General features: G+C 41.1%; 1 protein-coding gene, 1 non-coding gene and 1 pseudogene across 16 annotated transcripts in view; 1 reads left to right on the plus strand and 2 right to left on the minus strand.

Moving 5' to 3' along the window:
* The window catches only part of TMEM62 (transmembrane protein 62), a 47,957-nt gene extending 30,207 nt beyond the window's left edge, over positions 1–17,750 (minus strand). For 2 of the 15 annotated variants that reach the window (XM_037744897.1, XM_037744888.1), the window contains exons 1-6: positions 17,090–17,502; positions 15,318–15,455; positions 12,055–12,100; positions 3,481–3,622; positions 1,183–1,307; positions 914–1,036 (exon numbers count right to left, since the gene is read on the minus strand). In XM_037744897.1, coding sequence (XP_037600825.1) covers positions 914–1,036; positions 1,183–1,307; positions 3,481–3,622; positions 12,055–12,100; positions 15,318–15,357 — 476 coding nt within the window. In that variant the 5' untranslated portion in view covers positions 15,358–15,455; positions 17,090–17,502. Of the gene's footprint in view, positions 1–913; positions 1,037–1,182; positions 1,308–3,480; positions 3,623–12,054; positions 12,101–15,317; positions 15,456–16,716; positions 16,829–17,089; positions 17,537–17,725 lie in introns of those variants that run through there. The other 13 variants (XM_037744899.1, XM_037744890.1, XM_037744902.1 and 10 more) reach the window with 9 other exon arrangements.
* LOC119473883 lies at positions 5,161–5,267 on the minus strand. The gene has a single exon (XR_005203132.1). It is a non-coding gene; the product is annotated as a U6 spliceosomal RNA (small nuclear RNA).
* Positions 9,437–10,507, plus strand: LOC108316581 (annotated as a pseudogene).
* Positions 17,751–19,401: the final 1,651 nt, after the last annotated feature.

Raw genomic sequence — 19,401 nt, forward strand, 5'->3', positions numbered from 1 at the left:
AAAAAAAAAAAAAAAAAATTTCTTTAAAAAAAAAACATATATTTAACTATACTACATGATTTTCATAAACATGTTTTCTGTTAGAGAGACCTTAACCTAAAAAAAGCCAACTATCATCTATTTGAAGAACTTAAATCCCTACCATCTTGTAGCACTAACCAATATGGTAGATACAAAATTCAGGAGGAAAAAAATGATACTTCTAGTAATAGTATTTCTCAAATTGTGCATAGACCACCCAGCAGCCTTTTAAAAAATGCAGTTTGGGCTGGACGTGGTGGCTCATATCTGTAATCCTAGCACTTTGGGAAGCCGAGGCAGGCAGATCACCTGAGGTCAGGAGTTCAAGACCAGACTGGTCAACATGTGAAATCCCATCTCTACTAAAATACAGAAATTAGCCGGACATGATGGCATGTGTCTGTAATCCCAGCTACTTGACAGGCTGAAACAGGAGAATCATTTGAATCCGGGAGATGGTGGTTGCAATGAGCTGAGATGGCGCCGTTGCACTACAGCCTGGGTGGCTGAGCAAGACTCCGTCTAAAAAAAAAAAAATGCAGTTTGTTGGACCCTAATCCAGACCAACACAATCAAAATCTCTAGACATAGTGCCTGAAAATTTTTATTTTTCATAAGCTCCCCCATAAGTCTTGTGCACACTAGAGTTTGAGTCCATTTCCTAATGGACATATCTTGAAAATCCAACATAACACAGTGATAGTTAACATCACTGCTGTGACAAGGTTTCTGCAAAATGACAAAGATTGCAGAGACACATATTACTTTAGAAAAACAGAAATATCACAAGGTTTTCTTTAACTGTAATCACCCATGATATCAGCATGAAAACTATCATTGCTTTAGCAAAACTTATGTGTATAAGTTTTATTCTGTGGGGAGGTTCCCTTACCTTCTGTTATCCTTCCAGTCTCCCACCTCAAGTTCCAAAGTGCCCTGGAAGTGACGAGTGTGCAAAACAGGCATGAGTCCACCAAGTGTATGGAGATGTCCACACAAATAAGCTATAGCCGAACTAACCAAAGAAAAAAAATGAAATAAATGAACAAAGATAATTTGTGAGGCCAAACTAATAAAAATGTCTTGCCAGAAAAGCAGAATAGGTACAGCAAAATTAAAAACTAAAAACAAATGAATTCTGATTTTGGATGCTTGTCTCACCTCATTATTGACCGGATTCCTGGTGATGGAGAAAGAATAGTGGATGTTGTAAAGTGTCCAAACCAAATTGTATGGTTGCTCTGACTACTTTCCTTGGCCAGTAATAAGAGCTCCTCCATCTGTTTCTGAAATGGGAGAAAAATGGAAGGATCTTAAATTAAGGCTCAGACTAAAATCTAATGTCAACAGATTAGGAAACTCCTCTGAAGATTTATAATAATAATTGTATGTTATCTAAGCCTTAAATCCTACTAGTTAATGACCATTATGGACCTCTGTGGATTTCAAACTGTTTCCATATACATTATAATTCATTTGATTCTAAAAATAACTCTGCAATAGGTATGGTAGATATTAACCTCTTTTAACAGATAAAGAAACTGAGAAATAAAGCAGTCATCACTAATATTTATAGCTTTGTATAACACATTACAATTAATAAAAAGGATACTGAAACTAAACTTCTAAAATAATAATATGGAAAGACTTCTACCTAAATGTTTATTGCACTTCTCATAATAGCCAAAAACTGGAAATCATCATCAAGTTGTAATACATCCACATGATGGACTACTACTCAGCAACAGAAAGGAAAGAACTGCTGATACACACAACCATATGGATGGATCTCAGAAACATTATACTGAGCTAAGGAAGCCACACCCAAGAGTACATACTGTATGATTTCATTTATGCAAAGTTTTGGAACAAACAAAATTAATCCATGCTGGTAGGTAACCAACCAGTTATTCCCTAGGAGGTGAAGATAACTGTACAAGGAAATTCTTTAGGATGATGGAAATGTTCTATGTCTTAATTGTGGTGACAGTTACGCCAGTATATACATTTGTCAAAACTCTCCAAACATTTAAAATGAGGATTTTTTGGTACGCAAATCATACCTCAAAAGTTGATTTCAAAAAATAACTGGTACATATGTAAGTATGCATTAATATTATCTGTAAAGTGCCTACAACAATAAATTTATGGGCTCTACCCTCAGGGTTTTAATTTGGTAAGTCCAGGGCAAGGCCAAGAGATCTGCATTTTGTAACACTCCTGTTGGTTTGCATGTACATGATCCTCAAATTCTACCTTAACACAATACTAAGGAATAGGATTTAATGTGAGTTAATCAACCCTGACTAAAGACACTTGATTGGTAGGAAACAAAACAGAACGTAACTAAATAAAATGCCTAAAGTAACACAGTGCGTTTGACAATATTCTGTTCACTTGATTTCACATTCTTTCAAACTCATTCATATAACTCTGAATCTCTTAGTTCTAATTTAGCAAATTCTGCTCTTTATTGTATTTATTTCTATACTGGTCTTATACTTCACCACTAGAATAAACACTCTAAGAGTCTAAGAATTGGCTTTATTACCTTTGTGTTCTTTCATATGAGTTCACATGTCTTACTTAGGGGGATAGGCTTATTAAATAATGAGTTGGCATTTATTGTACCAAGAAATAATAAGAGGTTCTCAAATGAGACTTTCCACACAGTTTAAATCCAGCAATCACCTAGCCTTGCCAAAATACTTGAAAATAAACTTACTGATTTCAATAGTTGTCCTTATTTTGTTAAAAAAAAAAAAAAAATAGAGACCAGCTGAGCACAGTGGCTCATGCCTGTAATCCCAGCACTTTGGGAGGCTGAGGCAGGTGGATCACTTGAGAACAGGAGTTTGAGACCACCCTGGTCAACATGTCAAAACTCTCTCTCTACTAAAAATACAAAAATTAGCTGGACATGGTGGCACATGCCTGCAATCTCTACTTGGGAGGCTGAGGCATGAGAATTGCTTGAGCCAGGAATGTGGAGGCTGCAGTGAGCCGAGATCATACCACTGCACTCTAGCCTGGGCGAGAGAGCAAAACTCCGTCACAAAAAAAAAAAAAAAAAAAAAAAAAAAAAAAAAAAAAAAAACAAAAAAAAAAAAAAAAAAAAAAAAAAAAAAAAAGACCATTAGTCAGAATTGGCACTTGTGGGAACTTAGGAATATACCACACAAAGCTATAGGTCCTGTACCCTGCAAAGTGCATCCTGCACCCGGTACCTATTTAATAAATGTTTACTCCATAAAGTGTGAGATATTTTGGGTCGAGAACAAGCATAGCAAAAATAGTGCTGAAACAGCCAGTAACTTCTAGCCATACCTGTAACCAAGTTAAATTTCTCTCCAAGCCTTCCTCGATAACAACTACTTTACCTATGATAACTTTAAGTGATCCACATATGTCCATGAAAAAATAAGTAAGCTACAAAGGGAAGTAAGATTTTTACTACACCTTATCTAAAATTCCAAAGAAATTATAGGGTCTCTTAGGCCCTGGATTTAAGGTGGCATCAACAGAGATGAATGAATAGTTGCCAAAGGGAGTACTGTGGACATAATGGAAAGAGCCATCTCTACGTACAGCAGAATATTTCCTAAAAAATAGAAGACAGGAGAGTGTTAGTGTAATTATAAAAAGACAGTGCTTTAAAATTCCTTCCCTAATTCCACACTAGATTTTACCATCCCTTGAAGAAGAGATTTGCTGATCTGACAGAGAAATATACTCAACTAGATCCACAATGGATAAACTAATTAAATTTCAAAGTTTTTCTCCCGTTGTCCCCAAAGACTCGTGCAAACTAATTCATCAATAACCAAACACAAGTTCACCAAGTAAAGCTCAGAAATAAGATGGCTCTTTTAGGCAGTCCACTAGATGTTCAAAAAGAAACAAATCAGAATCCAGTGGAACAGTATTTATCAATCATTTGCAGATTTAATGAGTGCCTACTAAGTACCTAGAAGAATTCTTGGTGTAGTGAGATATAAGCTATTTACTTCTTGAAACAGGACTACAGAGGTTTAATTCACAAGAAAGACTTGCAAAGAGGAAGTCTTCAAGCAAGGAGAAAAATATTGGTCTAGGTCTGAGTTGTTCAATCCTTTTTGGTTCCTAAAGATATACTGATAACATACACAGGGTCTACATCCACTAATGAAAGTTCACCACCTTACGTATCAACAGTGTTCAGGTGTCCATAAAACTGCAGAGTGAAGACCAGGAAGAAAGGATGGATAACACAGTACAGAGCAGGTACTCATTAAGTATGTGTTGAATAAATAAGAAGGAAAGCATAGATTTTATTGGGGGGGTATACCTATATTATTCAAATATCAAAATATTATAAGAAAAGTTGATATTATCTTTTATCTAAGTGTCTTACATGATTTTTACCTAACAGCATATATTTAAAAATACAAATAAACTCCTGAAACTTAATGGGCTAGTGGGCCACAACAGCCATCAAATATAATGTAACCCAAGTAAATACATTATATAGACATTACAGCTAATACTCAGAAATTAGTCAAACCCCATTTAAACAATGTCAACTAGTTCTATTGCTTATCTCCTTGGTATTTTTAAAATTTCTATCTTAGGGTTTTATTCTAAATTAAAATTTTTACGTATATTTTTTCTTGCTTATTTTATTTTCAGTTATTCCTCAGAATCTTATAATCTTACATATGTTGTTTCCTTTCTTGCATTTTTGATACATTAAAATGCAACGGTCCAAAAATAAATCCAACTATTTGAAAACACAGTTAAAATATATGACGCTAACCTAAGACGGGATTTTGGCATTCTATGGGGCTTTTATTTTTGAGACAGGGTCTGGCTCTGTCACCCAGGCTAGAGCGCAGTGGCAAGATCTCAGCTCGCTGCAAATTCAGCCTCCTGGGCTCAAGCGATCCACCCACCTCAGCCTCCTGCGTAGCTGGGATCAAAGTACATGCCACCATGCCCAGTTTATGTTTATATTTTTGTAGAGATGGGATTTCACCATGTTGCCCAGGCTGGTCTTGAACTCCTGGACTCAAGTGATGCACCTGCCTCAGCCTCCCAAAGTACTAGGATTACAGGCATGAACCACTGCTCCCAGGCTCTCTGGGGCATTTTTTTTTTTTTTTTAATATGGAATGCTTCACGAGTTTGCATTTCATCCTTGTGCAGGGGCCATGCTAATCTTCTCTGTTTCATTCCAATTTTAGTTTATGTGCTGCCGAAGCGAGCACTCTCTGGGGCATTTTTAAGATCAATATTTAATTTTTTTCTTCAGATTGATATTTCTGTAATATTTTTATTTTTATTAAAATGCCATTTATTAAATTCAGATAAAGTTTAGGTGGCTAAAAATAAAAATATAAAGGTAAGAAACTTTAAAGTGACTACAGTATTTACTTTACTTTCCCAATAACCACTCAGCCCCAAGTCCTGTTAATTATCTTTGAAAATGTCTCCTAACTTCCCACAGTCACCATCAAAAATACAAACAGTTAACAGGAAGTGAAAGATTCTCATCTCTGTTCTTTTCTTTTCTCACATTAACAAAAGAGAATAACCTCTTCTTCCAATTTATGGTGACTCTAATTATACAAACTGAGTTAACCAGTGCTTTTTGACGTATCATTCTCAAATTGATGTCACCATCTCCATATCCAAGAATCTAGTTGAGATGGGAATGTCTTTCCATATCATGACTGGACTATTGCAGGACCCTCCTATTTGGTTCACATAACTTCAATATCTCTTTTTTCCTTTTTACCTCATCTCTTTTTCTTTTTCATTGTGAGGTTGCCCTTTATAAAATATTATTTTGGCCGGGCACGGTGGTTCATGCCTGAAATCCCAGCACTTTGGGAGGCTGAGGTGGGTGGATCACGAGGTCAGGAGTTCAAGACCAGCCTGGCCAATATGGTGAAACCCCGTCTCTACTGAAAATACAAAAATTAGCTGGGTGTGGTGGTGAGCACCTGTAATCTCAGCTACTGGGGAGGCTGAGGCAGGAGAATTGCTTGAATGCAGGAGGCGAAGGTTGCAATGAGCCAAGATTATGCCCCTGCACTCCAGCCTGGGTGACAGAGCAAGACTCTGACTCAAAAAACAACAACAACAACAACAAAACCCCACTATTTTAATTATGTTACTTGCCTCCTTAAGAACTTATGCTGAATTATGAACCATTACCCATCACATCTCAACTTCTATGCTTATTACTTAAGGCCTCCATAAATTAGCCCTGAGCTACCTATCCAGTGTCACACTAGTCCTCGGTTTGAACGTTGATTCTGGTGATACCAGTTTCCTTACTGCCCCTGCAAAGTTCATTCTAGCATTTTTTTTTTTTTTTTTTTTTTTTTTGAGACAGAGTTTAGCTCTTGTTACCCAGGCTGGAGTGCAATGGCTCAATCTCGGCTCACCGCAACCTCTGCCTCCCGGGTTCAAGCAATTCTCCTGCCTCAGCCTCCGAAGTAGCTGGGACTGCAGGCATGCACCACCATGCCTGGCTAATTTTTTGTATTTAATAGAGACAGGGTTTCACCACGTTGGTCATGCTCGTCTCGAACTCCTGACCTCAGGTCACCCACCCACTTTGGCCTCCCAAAGTGCTGGGATTACAGGTGTGAGCCACCATGCCTGACCCATTCTAGCTTTTAAAACTCTGTTCATACCTATCCTTTTGCCTGAAATAACCACCTTGGTATGTCTTACTTCTTCAAATTCTACTCATCTTTTAAAATTGAACACATTTTATGCTTCTTTTATAAAGTCTTCTCTATGTCCACCCCATGCCGATCTCTGCCTTTTCTGATTTCTTGTAGTGATTATCATGTGTGCTAAATAATCTAGCATTTCATCAGTGATTCCTTCACATTCTTACCTAGTTGTTTCCTAAATAATTCTGATGTTCCTTAACTAGACTATCAGTTCCTTGAAGGCAAAAGCCACATTTTTAACATTAGCTGTTGTGTCTCTCACACTATCCAACTATGGATGAATTCTCAATAAATATTTGCTACATGATTGATTGACAATGCAGAACAAAGCTACTGAATACCCTGAAACTGAAAAAAAACTGAATTGCAGCCAAAAGAGGAATCTAAACATAATGAAACTAGAGAATTGGTTTCTAATTCAGAGATCCCCTGTCTTTTTCACATTCAATGAATAAAATTATTTTAATATTTGTATGGCACAAGGTGAAAAGATAAAGCAGTCAGGTGACTAACTGGGCTCTCCAGCCACCACAGAGGCCAGAAGAATCAGTATCTCAGGATTCTGAAAGCCCAGTGATCTCAGTATTGTGGTTGACAAACTCTGATATAAAAGACTTTTCCTATGTACCAATGGCTTAAAAAAAATTTTTTAAAGCCTGTGTGGAATATTAAAAGTACCACTGGTCAACACAAAGCATTAAACTGTATGCATACCTCAGAGATACTGTGGTTCCTGAGCATCACGCCATAATAAAGCAAATATTGCAAATAAGTGAGTCACACGAATTTTTTAGTTTCCCACTGCATATGAAAGCTATGTTCACAGCTGGATGCAGTGGCTCACGCCTGTAATCCCAGCACTTTTGGAGGCCGATGCAGGCGGATCACGTGAGGTCAGGAGTTTGAGACCAGCCTGGCCAACATGGCAAAACCCTGTCTCTACTAAAAATACAAAAGTTAGCCGGGCATGATGGCACATGCCTGTAGTTCCAGTTACTCAGGAGGCTGAGTCAGGAGACTCACTTGAACCAGGGAAGTGGAGGTTGCAGTGAGCTGAGATGGTGCCACTGCACTCCAGTCTGGGCAACAGAGCAAGATCCTGTCTCAAAAAACAAAAAAAAAGAAAGTTATGTTTACACTATACTATAGTCTATTAAGTGTGCAATTGCATCATGTCTGAAAAAACAATGCACATACCTTAATTTATAAATACTTCCACTGACTGGGCATGGTGGCTAACGCCTGTAATTCTAGCACTTTGGAAGGCCAAGGTGGGTGGATCACTTGAGCCAAGGAGTTCAAGACTAGCCTGCGCAACACATCGAAACCCTGTCTCTATAAAAAAAAAAACACAATAATTAGCTAGGCATTGTGGCTCATGCCTATGGTCCCAGCTACCCAGGAGGCTGAGGTGGGAGAATCACTTTGAGCCTGGGAGATGGAGACTGCAGTGAGCTGAGATTGTGCCATTGCACTCTAACCTAGGTGACAGAGTGAGACTCTGTCTCAAAAAAAAAAAAACTTCACTGCCAAAAATCATTTACTAATGATCATCTGAGCCTTCAGTAAGTCAAAATCTTTTTACTGATGGAGGGTCTTGTTTTGATGTTGGTGGCTGCTGACTGATCAGAGTGGTGGTTGGGGTGGCTGTGGCAATTTATTAAAATAAGAAAACAATGAAGTTTGCTACATCAATTGCCTTTTCCTTTCGCAAGATTTCTCTGTAGCATGCAACACTGCTTGACAGCATTTTACCCAAAGGATTCCAATCCTCTCCAACACTGCCATTGCTTCATCAACTAAGTTTAGGCATATTTCTAAATTCTTTGTTGTCATTTGAAAAATGTTCACACCATATTTACCAGGAGTAGTTTCCCTCTCAAGAAACCACTTTTTCTGCTCATCCATAAGAAGCAACTTGTCATCCGTTCAGGTTTTATCATAAGATTGCAGCAATTTAGTCACCTCTTCAGGCTCCACTTCTAATTCTAGTTCTTTTGCCATTTCCACATCTGCAGTTACTTCCGCCACTGAAGTCTTGAACTCCTCACAGTCATCCATGAGAGTTGGAATCAACTTCTTCCAAACTCCTGTTCATGTTGTTATTTTAACATCCTTTCATTAATTGCACCTGTTCTTAATGGCATCTAGGATGGTGAATCCTTTCCATAAATTTTTCAATTGACTGCCCACATCCACTAGAGGAATCACAATCTATGACAGCTACAGTCTTATAAAATGTGTTTCTTAAATAGTGAGAGTTGAAAGTTCAAATTACTCATTGATCCATGGGCTACAGAATGAATATTGTTTTAGCAGGCATGAAAATAATATTTATCTTCTTGTACATTGTACTCAGAGCTCTTGGGTGACCAGGTGCATTGTCAATAATGACCACTGATATGGAAAGGAATATTTTTTTCATTCAATAATGACCATTGACATTGAAAGGAATATTTTTTTCTGAGCATTAGTTCTCAACAGTGGACTTAAAATAACTCAGTAAACCATGCTGTAAACAGATGTGCTATTATTATCCAGGCTTTGTTGTTCCATATACAGAACACAGGCAGAGTAGATTTAGCATAACGCTTAAGCACCCAAGGATTTTCAGAATGGTAAATGGGCACTGGCTCCACTTGTAGTCAACAGCTGTGGAGCAGGAACCCACATCCAGCAACAGAGCCCTTTGCTCCTCCTTCAGAATGAATGGAGACCAGAAATCAGATATTTCTGCCCAAGAAAAGCAGGATTTCATTCTGCGCTTCTCCCAGATTGTTAGAGTACTGACTGAGGATGAGATAGGCCACCCAGAGACAAGAGATGTGATTGCCCAGCTCAAGGAGGTCCTGGAGTACAGTGTCATTGGAGGCAAGTATCACTGGGCTTTGATGGTGCTAGTTGTATTCTGGGAGCTGGTGGAGCCGAGGAAACAGGATGCCGATAGTCTCCAGTAGCCCTGACTGTGGCTGGTGTGTGGAACTGCTATAAGCTTTATTCCTGGTGGCAGATGACATCATAGATTCATCCCTCACCCACCAGGGACAGATCTGCTGGCATCAGAAGTTGGGCATGGGTTTGGATGCCATCAATGATGCGATGCTTCTGCAAGCATGTATTTACAACCTGCTGAAGCTTTATTGCCAGGAGCAACCCTATTACTTGACCCTGATCCAGCTCTCCCTGTAGCGTTCCTATCAGACTAAGATTGGCAGACCCTGGCCCTCATCATAGCCCCCCAGAGCAATGTAGATCTTGGCAGATTCACTGAAAAAAGGTACAAATCTGTGTCAAGTACAAGACAGCTTTCTACCTTCCTGTAGCTGCAGCTATGTACATGGCAGGCACTGATGGTGAGAGGGAGCACGCCAATTCCAAGAAGATTCTGCTGGAGATGGGAGAGTTCTTTCAGATTCAGGATGATTATCTTGGCCTCTTTGGGGACTTCAGCGTGACTGGAAAAGTTGGCACTGACATCCAGGACAACACATGCAGATGGCAGGTGGTTCAGTGTCTGCAACGGGCCACTCCCAGAACAGTACCAGATCCTGAAGGAAAATTACAGGCAGAAGGAGGCCAAGAAGGTGGCCTGAGTGAAGGCACTATATGAAGAGATGGATCTGCTGGCCATGTTCTTATAAGATGAGAAAGAGTTACAGTTACAGTCATATTATGGACCTCATTGAACAGTATGCAGCACCCTAACCCCAGACATCTTTCTGGGGCTGGCCTGCAAAATCTACAAGCAAAAAAAGTGACCTGGGGACTGCAAGGGCACAAAGAAGAGGCTCTCAATAAATAAATAATTGTGGAACCTTCTACAAAAAAAAAGTAATCAGCTGCATTGACCCCTAGCAATAGTCAGCCAGTCCTTTGAAGCCAGACATTGACTTCTCTCTAGCTATGAAAGTCCTAGATGGCATCTTCTTCCAAAAGAAGGCTGTTTCATTTACATAGAAAACCTGTTGTTTAGTGCAGCCACCTTCATCAATCATCTTTGCTAGATCTTTGGGATGGCTTGCTGCAGCTTCTCCATCAATCAGCACTTGCTGCTTCATACTGCACATTTATGTTATGGAGTCAGATTCTTTCCTTAAACCTCATGAAACAACCTCTGCCAGCCTTCAACTTTTCTTCTGCAGCTGCCTTACTTACCCCTCTCAGATTCCACAGAATTGAAGGGAGTTAGGACCTTGCTCTGGATTAGGCTTTGGCTTAAGTGAATATTGTAGGTGGTTTGATCATCCATCCAGAGCACTAAAACTTTCTCCACATCAACAGTAGGACTGTTTCACTTTCTAATAATTCATCTGTTCACTGGAGGAGCCCTTTTAATTTCCTTTAAGAACTTTTCCTTTGCATTCACAACTTGGCTCACTGCTCCAGCTCAAGAGGCCCAACTTTCAGGCTCTCTGAAAGCCTTTCAACAGCCCTCCTCACCAAGCGTCATCATTCTTACCTTTTGATTTAAAGTGAGAGATGTTAGACCCTTTCTTTCACTTGAACACTTAGAGGCTATTGTAGGGTTATTAATTGGCCTAATTTTAATATTGTTGTCTCTCAGGGAATAGGGAGGCCGGAGGAGAAGGAGAGAGATGGGAGAACAGCTGGTTGGTAGAGCACTCAGAACACATACAACATTTATTGATTAAGTTCCTGGTCTTATATGGGCAAGATTTATAGCACCCCAAAGCAATTACAATAGTAACATCAAAGGTCACTGATCGCAGATAACCATAACAGATATAATAACAATGAAAACATTTGAAGTATTATGAGAATTACCAAAATTAGATACAGAGACATGAAGTAAGCACATGCTGTTAGAAAAATGGCTCCCATAGACTTGCTCAAGGCAGGCTTGCCATAAACTTTCAATTTGTAAAAAACGAAACATCTGCAAAGTGCAATAAGGCGAAGCACAATAAAACGAGGTATGCCTGTGTATGAAACAGAAAGAATTAAAGGAAAGAAAGAAAAAGTCTAAACAAAAAGAATAGCATCTGTCGCAAAAAGAAAAAAAGGCTCATTTTCTAAATTGCCAGAGATTCTTTACAGAAAAATTTTATCTGTTAAAAAGTGTTTTCAGCTAGGCACAGTAGCACATGCCTGCCGCCCCAGCTACACAGGAGTCTGAGGCAGAAGAATCATTTGAGCTCAGGAGTTCAGGGCTAGCCTGGGCAAAATAGTGAGATCCTGCCTCTTAAAATTTGTTTTTAAAGTTTTCTCTCATTAATTGAATTGACCGCACCCTCCTTGTAACACTGACTTTACATAGTGGTCTGTCTTCTGTTTATTACAGTACCTGTAATAATTCTTGACGCTGTCCAGACTTGGAATATTGAATGCATCTAATTAAAAAAAAAAAAAGCAAACATTCATCCACGTTAAAAAAATGAATGCAAACATTTTCTTTAATGACTAAGGGAAAATGATAATTCTTTCTATAACAATTCCCCCACACACACACAACCCCAGGGTAGAGCCATTTTATTTATTATTCACCAAATAGTGGAAGGACTAGGAGACAGGCCCATCCTGGACAACCTCACATTATTGCCATGGGTTTCAGTTTGCTTCCCCAACCTGGAGGTCCTTAGCCTAGGAAAAGGGTAGACTCAGCCCCTGACACAGAACAGAGTCCAGGTGGCCCTGGCCCTACCACCAACTCATGAACTCTCACCATGGCCCATCTCTATAGTGCCACTGAGCCTCTCTTAGAGCCAGTATGGCTAGACTCTGAGTTGCTGGGTCCAATCCAAACAGGCTGGACTCTGAGTTCTAGACCCTAGGCTGGCTAAAACTCTAGAATCTTGATTCCAAGATGTGGGTGGGATGGACTTAGGTCCCAAGTTCCAGGCTAAGCCAGGGGCCTTCAGGGCTGCAACAGGTAGGTGCCTTCATGGCTAGGCTTCTTGGGCAGTGGTACCTTTTCAGGATTGGGGCCAGGGCTGGAGTTGGGACAAAATCTGTAGAGACAGTCAATGTCGGCAAAGCAAGAGTGGTAGGCTCGGCAGAGAATGACTCGGAGCAGAAGCAGCCAGCAAGCAAGCAGCATTGCAAATGATGGCAATGAGCACCCCCCTGGGAAAGGGCTGCCCCATGACAGGCAGCCCACCCTCAAACCAGCATAGAAAGTAGAGCAAGGCCTATGCCAAAGTGGAACTCTGGTATGACCAGCCTTCCATGGAGGCTGTCCTGTCTACACACTCAATGATTTCTGGGCAGTGGAGATATCCACTTGCCATCTTAAGCCTAAATACAGCCTGATGTACATCTGTGGAAGGGTTGGAACAGTGGGATGTTCAGTTTTGACTGAGGCTCCAGCAGGGACAACAGTCCCTCCCCAAGCTCTCTGCCTCTGCTGACACAGACTTACCTAGCCATGGTGTGACTGGGGCAGCCTCTGTCATCTTTCTATAACACTTTTTTGTTTCTTGAGACAGAGTCTCACTCTGTCACCAGGCTGGAGTGCAGTGGCACGATCTCGGCTCACTGCAACCTCCGCCTCCCGGGTCCAAGCAATTCTCCTGCCTCAGCCTCCTGAGTAGCTGGGACTATAGGTGTGTGCCACCATGCCTAGCTAATTTTTGTATTTTCAGCAGAGGTGGGGTTTCACCACACTGGCCAGGCTGGTCTCGAATTCCTGATCTCAAATGATCTGCCCAACTTGCTCTCCCAAAGTGCTGGGATTACAGCCGTGGCTGCCGTGCCTGGCCTCTATAACACTTTTATTGGTAGAATCCCTACCAATTAGATTGCTACTTTAAAATTTTGATAACTTAACAAAATTCACATTATCTAGAAACTTATTTAAGGCACCTAGTATACTAGAGAAAAACAGGTACTTTGAATTCTATACCATTCAGAATATCAATTTGAAATTATAAGATTAAACTGTAGTTGCTCTTGTTTTAATCCTGTGGTTCTAAAAGCCAGCAAGAAGTGGATTCATGCCTGATCTACTGATCAAATAAAGTAGACAAATGTAGTACTTATCTAATAAAAAAGTCAACCTTTATAAATCAAACAAATCTACTATCATCAGGACTCTTCTGGAGAAGAGTTCATTTCCTTACCAACACAACAATAATTTTAAAAAGGGAAAGGATTATCTATTTTCCTGTTCATGTCTGTGAAGATTTGTTTTCAATTTAAAATATTTAGGCTAGGTGCAGTGACTTACACCTGTAATCCCAGCACTTTGGGAGAACAAGGTGGGAGGATCACTTGAGGCCAAGAGTTCAAGATCAGCCTGAGCAACATAGCAAGACCCCAATTTCACAAAAAAACTTGAAAAATTAGCCAGGTACAGTGATGCACACTTGTAGTCCCAGCTACTTGGGGGGCTGAGGTGGAGGATCATTTAAGCTTTGGCCAAGGCTGCGGAGAGGTATGCTAACACCACTGCACTCCAGGCCAAATGATGGAGCAAGATCCTATCTTAAAAAAATAATAAGCCAGGCATGGTGGCTCACGCCTATAATCCCAGCACTTTAGGAGGCTGAGGCGGGCAGATAATTTGAGGTCAGGAGTTTGAGACCAGCCTGGCCAACATGGTGAAATCTTGTCTCTACTAAAAATACAAAAACAAAACAAAACACTAGCAGGGCATGGTGATGCATGCCTGTAATACCAGCTACACAGGCAGCTGAGGCAGGAAAATTGCTTGAACCCAGGAGACAGAGGTTGCAGTGAGCCAAGATCGCATTACTGCACTCCAGCCTGGGCGATAGAGACTCCATCTCACAAAATAATAATAAGAATAATAAATTTTAAAAAGAAAAAATAAAAATTTTTAAGATTTGCACACAGTAAAATTCATTCTTTGTGACTTACAGTTCTATGGATTTTGACAAATATATAGGGAACCTGAAGTCTACCACCACAATCAAAATACAGACTAATTCCATCACCACCAAAAACCCTTCATGATGCCTCTTTGCAGTCAGTATCTCTCCCAATCCCTATCCTCTGACAACTACAATCTATTCTCTATTGTTCTACCTTTTCCTGAATGTCATATAAATGAAACCATACAGTATGCAGACTGAGGGGGTTTGGCTTCTTTCACTTAATAAAATGTATATTTTTAAAAACATCTATCTGTATGAGTTTTGCTAAAACTCATGTTTCTTCCGTGTAAAGAAGAAATGACCAGGGGGTGGGAAGCAAGGGGAGGGATAGCATTAGGAGAAATACCTAATGTAGATGATTGGTTGATGTGTGCAAGAAACCACCATGACACATATATACCTATGTAACAAACCTGCACATTCTGCACATGTATCACAGAACTTAAAGTATAATAATACTTTTTTAAAAATAAGAAGCAACATATGTCACACAAAAAAAGGACCATACTAATTGTCATCTCAAAGGCTAACAATGGCATCTGACATTTTAAAACCACATTATATAGTTGTATTTCAGAGTTGTGACCTTTATTATATGCAAACCTATGTTACAATGTCCCGTTTTATAATTTTACAATCTAAACTGGAAAATCCAGGTTCCTGAAGGGGGAAAAAAATCTAGTCTTTATTATATCTGGCTCTTAACTCTTACCATGATTTCCTTTTATATCCAACCACTTGGTTTTTTCCATGACTCTTGTCTTCTTCAGAATACCCTGGTAGGTTTGCCATTCTACTTCATGCTGCCTGGATCCCAGTTGTTCCTTTGTTTTGGCATCTGTCAGGTCTCCTGTAGGTTTACACAAGAGCTGAATCACAATGCAAAATAAACTCCTGGGGGTTCAATTTTTTTAGATATGTACACCAAAGGAACAACAATACTTAAAGTACTCAACATGTATAAGCTAACTGCTCATGAGACCACTAATGTCCAAAGCAAGCTGTCTAAACTAACAAGATTTTCTCAGCAAGGGATTTGTTTCTTATAGGTTAGCGAATGCCTGTTTAACCTCCTGTGATATTAGAAATGGGTTGTCTAAAAAATCTTTTTTTTTTTTTTTTTTTAGGCTAGTCAAGTGAAGCAGTGGGAGTGGAGAAGGAACAAAGAAATCTGTAACTGGTTGTGATCAATTAGTTGTAAACACCACTGCATTCGGACCAGCGTCTAAAAAATCTTTAAAGAGAACAGTACAAGATGTATTAATAGAATATCATAAAATGAAAATGTTTTTTAAGAAATTCCAATACCCTTGGTGGGTTCCTAAAATCCATGGCAACCATATTTTCCAAACCACAAAATCAGAATATGAGATTTGACCAAGTATTATTTTTACAGCAAGAAGCAATGTGGCAGGTGCAACTGGACAACAAAATACCAAATATATAGGGAATTAAACGGAACACTTTTTAGGGGGGCTCATTCATTAAATGAGAACTGATACCCTTTCATGTCAGCAGAGATGCTTCAGTAAGGTGGATGGGTGATGAACCCCCCAGTAAGCAAGATAGTTGCTCCTTTAGCTTCTTTTCCCTACTACAGTTTGGGAGCAAATAAAGGGTTTGAAGAATCTTTCTAGAAAACTCAAGTCATAAAACTATCAAAGGATGAAGAAAAAGTGCCCTGAGTCACCAGAAGCCTCAAACAACTGAAAACATAAGATTAATAATATAAAGAAAATCGAAAAGTTAGCAAAAGAAGAAAACTTCTGATTCGTGGTTACAGGCTTTCCCCTAATTCTCACAACCAGAATTATAACAACAACAAACAGATACAAATATATCAGACAACAGACTGATACGAGAACCAGGAGCCTTGCTTCTACTGCTTTGACAAAACCTTGCTACGACAAATCATTGTGCCTAGATCTTGACTCATTCAGTTATCCATAGGCGAAGGGAATTATAATCTTCAACCTCTTCCACCTCACAGGGCTCATCTGAGGCTGTGGCTATAGTGCTCCCAACGTCCCCAAAGTGAAAAGCCACAGCCCTGGCTAGCATTCTACCACCCAGACCACAGAACACCACCACAGCACGGCAAGCCTCCCTACCTGTTGCTAGGACGAGAGCTGGTTGAATGATGTCAATAGTTTCAGAACAGAACTTCTCTAAGTCTACCGCTCTGCCTGGATCTCGAAACCTGCTCAGGTGAATGTCGGATATCTGCCGAAAACAGGTATTGAACAGAGAGATCTGAGTCAGCATGGGAGGAGCAGCCCAGCGGCTCTCTCAGGCAGAAGGAAAAGCCAAAGAGGCAGTGCATAACGAAACCCCAGGGAAGGACAGGGACAGCACTAGACAGAGCCTCGAGTTACAACCTGACTGAAGCCCCCAGCCTGCAGAGTGGGGCCCAACACCCGCCAGGGTCTCACGGCAAGTAGCCTGCTCTGCACCCGCCCCTCGCCCAGCTTCCAGCCGCGTCACCTGCAGGCCCCAGAAGATGTTGGTGTCTCCGGGACCTGGCGCCGGGTGCGGCCTTCTCGGGTGCGCGGGGCCGGGCAGCGGCGAGGGCTGACCCGCCAGGCCGTAATGCTCCAAAAGCATGGCCACTAGCGCAGCTGCCGCCAGCCCCACAACCACCCTGAGAGCCAGCACTGCAGCCATGCCGCCTGCCCGCCGGGGCGCGGCCCTTGCTGGTCCCCGGCGGGACCGCGCTGCGCTCCCGAGGGGAGCCTCTTTGCCTGCACTTCCGGACTGTCTTGTCGCCGGGCCAGAGCCGGATGCGGGGCCGGAGCCGGATGCGGGGCCGGAGCCGGATGCGGAGCCGGAGTCCGATACTGGGCCTAGCGTGCTGCGCCCGTCAGCCGCCTCCCGGCACCTGCCCCTCTCCGGCCTCGCAAGTGCCTGGGTTCGTTTTGCAGAGGTACTACGATCTTGTATCCGAGTCGCGGCACAAAAGTGCTACGATCAAAGAAAAGGGAACCGAAACTCTCGACACCAATGACGGTGGCCGAGTGGTGGCGGGGAAGGAGACCCGGACCGGTGGCCGGGAGGCGGGGGCTACAGTCCTGGCTCCGCCTTGGTCAGTCACTCCTGACCTCAGTGGGTCGATCTCCTTACCTGTAAAACGGAGTTAATACCTTCCGTGCGCACTTTGCAGTGTTGTTGTGAGTAGTATCAAAGTGAGAACGTATGAGGACACCTTTTAAATTTTCTCACAAATGTGTCAGGTGGCTTCCTCTGGCCCCTTCTGATTATTAAGGTGCCTCCATAGGTTTTCTTTTCCTCCCTTTCCCCTTTCCCCTCCCCTTCTCCTCTCCGCTCCCCTTCCCCTTTCCTTCACTTCGCAGACAGGGTCTCACCTAGTCCCTCAGGCAGGAATGGTGGCCTCGAGTAGCTGGGACTACAGGCGCGCACCACCAGCTAATTTTTAAAATATAGTTTTTGTAGAGACTGGGGGCTCACTGTGTTGCCCAGGCTGGCCTAGGAACTCCTGGGTTCAAGCGATCCTCCCGCCCCTGCCTCCCAAAGTGCTGGGACTACAGACCTGAGCCACCAAGTCCAGCCTCAGAGGTTTTCTATAGATGTAATTCCTATGTTTTGTGAAAGTTATTTTTCCCTTAACCTGATTTCACATGCACCTGTTTAAATAATATTGCAACACAGTGGTATACCATTCATTTAATAAATATTAAATACTTCCTATGGGCCAGGTCCAGGAGAATTTGATTTGGGCCCTACCTTAATTTCTCTAACTACTCCCTTATTGTTGAATTTTTTAAATTGTTTATGTTGCTGTTCTGAGCAAAATTTTTATGCAAATAGTGCTCTTTATAAAAACTCCCTTTGAGTTTTTTCCTTGGGATATGTTGTCAGCATTGGATTTATGCCAATTTCAATTAACTAAATACTTTTGAGTACCTTTGGAATTCAGTACATTGATCTCAGCAGAAAACATAAAGTAACATAAAGGTAAGTAGATAAAGAGCTATGGTTCATTATCTTATGAGCTTATGTAAGAGACATACATACATAAATAAGTTTAATATGAAGAATATGCTTGTTGCCACAAGAGATGTCCGGATATAAAAGGCAGGGGGAAGGTTAAAACTAGGAGAGAGCAGATCTTTGGAAAGAATCAAGAAAAGTTTAATTATGGAGGCTGTATATCAAAGATGGGTAGTATTTCTTGACTGGCAGAGATTGAGGTTGTAATGGGTAGAAGCACTTTCCACTAAGACCTAACAATATGAACCAAAGCATTAAGATGAGAAAATGCAGAGCATGTTGCAGGTACAGTGAGTGGTTCCGTTTGGCTAGGCTACGCCAAGAGGAATAATGGTAATTAGACCAGACCCTTGGCTTGAGGCACATTGCGGAAGTCCTCTATAAATTCCAAGAGTGAAGACAAAGGAGTTATGCTTTGGTAAGATGGATCTGACAACAGCATAGAGAACTGACTGTCCAGAGGATAGGTGTGAGAGAGAATCCTGTTGGAAGGAGATTGCAATAATCCAGGTAGTGGGGTAATTACAAAGATCTGAAGAAGAAAGATGGGAGAATATGACATTGAGGTTAGAAAGGAATGATCACATCTAAAAATAATTTTAAAAATAAAAACTATAGAATTTGACACCAGCCGGGCGCGGTGGCTCACGCCTGTAATCCCAGCACTTTGGGAGGCCGAGGCGGGTGGATCACGAGGTCAAGAGATCGAGACCATCCTGGTCAATATGGTGGAACCCCGTCTCTACTAAAAATACAAAAATTAGCTGGGCATGGTGGCGCATGCCTGT

Source organism: Cebus imitator, unplaced genomic scaffold, assembly GCF_001604975.1.
Source record: "Cebus imitator isolate Cc_AM_T3 unplaced genomic scaffold, Cebus_imitator-1.0 Scaffold9, whole genome shotgun sequence".
Lineage (NCBI taxonomy): Eukaryota > Metazoa > Chordata > Mammalia > Primates > Cebidae > Cebus > Cebus imitator.